Source organism: Tupaia chinensis, unplaced genomic scaffold, assembly GCF_000334495.1.
Source record: "Tupaia chinensis unplaced genomic scaffold, TupChi_1.0 Scaffold000119_1, whole genome shotgun sequence".
In the NCBI taxonomy this organism is placed as follows: Eukaryota; Metazoa; Chordata; class Mammalia; order Scandentia; family Tupaiidae; genus Tupaia; species Tupaia belangeri.
The window spans coordinates 5,816,191-5,817,672 of NW_006159585.1; the positions used below are offsets into that span (position 1 = coordinate 5,816,191).

At 35.3% G+C, this 1,482-nt stretch overlaps 1 protein-coding gene across 1 annotated transcript in view; it reads right to left on the reverse strand.

The window, feature by feature from the left end:
- Positions 1-1,482, reverse strand: part of EPG5 (ectopic P-granules 5 autophagy tethering factor) — a 135,772-nt gene that overhangs the window by 36,362 nt on the left and 97,928 nt on the right. The window contains exon 30 of the mRNA XM_006144408.3: positions 276-470. Within this exon, the coding sequence (XP_006144470.1) occupies positions 276-470 (195 nt within the window). The remainder of the gene's footprint in view (positions 1-275; positions 471-1,482) is intronic.

A 1,482-nucleotide genomic window follows, 5' to 3' on the forward strand; every position in this document is an offset into this window, starting at 1 on the left:
AAAAAAAAAAAAAAAACTGTACTACATTTTAAAAGAGGGCTTAGAAACTAGGTATTTTTATAGGATATGCAGTGAAACTGTCCCATACAATACAAGGGATGCCCCAAGGAAGCTGTGGGGTCAGGTTGCTTGAAGATTATACAAACATGAAAAAGGCCTCTCAGGCTACTGACTACCTAGAAACGAACCTCCAGAGTTCTTCCATTTCTACAGAGTGGTAAGCAACAACTGTCCCTACATTTCAATGATAAAATCAGGACTGAAATACATCTGACCTTGGTTAGCAGCATGAAAATCATATCACTGTTGTCCTCACTTAGAAACTTCACCACTTTCTCATACAGCTGTATGAACTCTGTAGGTGCAGCATTAGGAGTGAAGAAAGGGGAGAGTAAAGAGCAGAGCCTTCTATTCTTCAGAATAGTCTGAAGTACTTTCTTGCATTCGGATTTAGTGCCACTAATAAACACCTAGAAAAAAATAAAAAGGAAAAAGGTCACCAAACTTTCCCTTTCCCAGCCTTTAAGGAACCAAGTTTAAGAGATGCTATTATAAATAAGGTGAATAGAATGTTTCCTAAATGAAAATATGAAACAATTAAAAGATACCTAAAATCAATACTGACAAGTCTATCACTTCCAGTGTAGCTGATATTAAATATTCTGGACACCCATTAATCTGACTTGGACAAGCTAAATATAGAAAATAAATAATAAAAAATTTTAAGAGATTAAAATCCTGGGGTAATGTCAATTCAGAAACTAGCAGTCCCATGTAATTCTGTATGACATCAGGAAAACAGATGAGGCAGCCAGTGGCATAGTGGTTAAGGCACCTGGATCCCACATGGCTGAAAATGTGGTTTGAATCCAGGACCCAGTGGCTTGAAGAACACACTTGGCACATGTGCATCTGCACCCAAGATCCCAAGAGAAGAATAGAGAATGGACTATAATTGGCCATCCCACCTGAAGGGTGCTTTCTCACTTTTCCTCTCTTTCTCTCTGTCTCTTTCCAGTGAGCACACACTCCTTATATCAAAATTATTAAAAAAAAAAAAAAAAAAAAAAAAACTTTTAGGTTTTAGATTTAGTTGAAACTTTTAGGTTTTAGATTTAGTACCTCAAAAAAAGCTAACTTTTACAATTAATATATAATGAGGAGGACTTCACCTTGTTTTAACTTGGTTCTAATATTAAAAAGTACTGTGATATAAGCAAATATTTAAATACTTTCAGGGTCAGGAAGGTTTGATCATTGACCACAAACAGAAACAATAAGATACAAGACTTATAGATTTGAATATATTAAAAATAAACTGCTGGCATGGTGGTTAAGGATGTTGGACTCCCACATGGCTGACCACAGTTCAAATTCGGAACCCGGCAGCTTCCTTCCTCTCTCTCTCTCACTCTATATGTCTCTGGTCAAATTAAAAAATAAACAAAGTTAAATAAAATAATTCTTTAAAAATAAATAAAT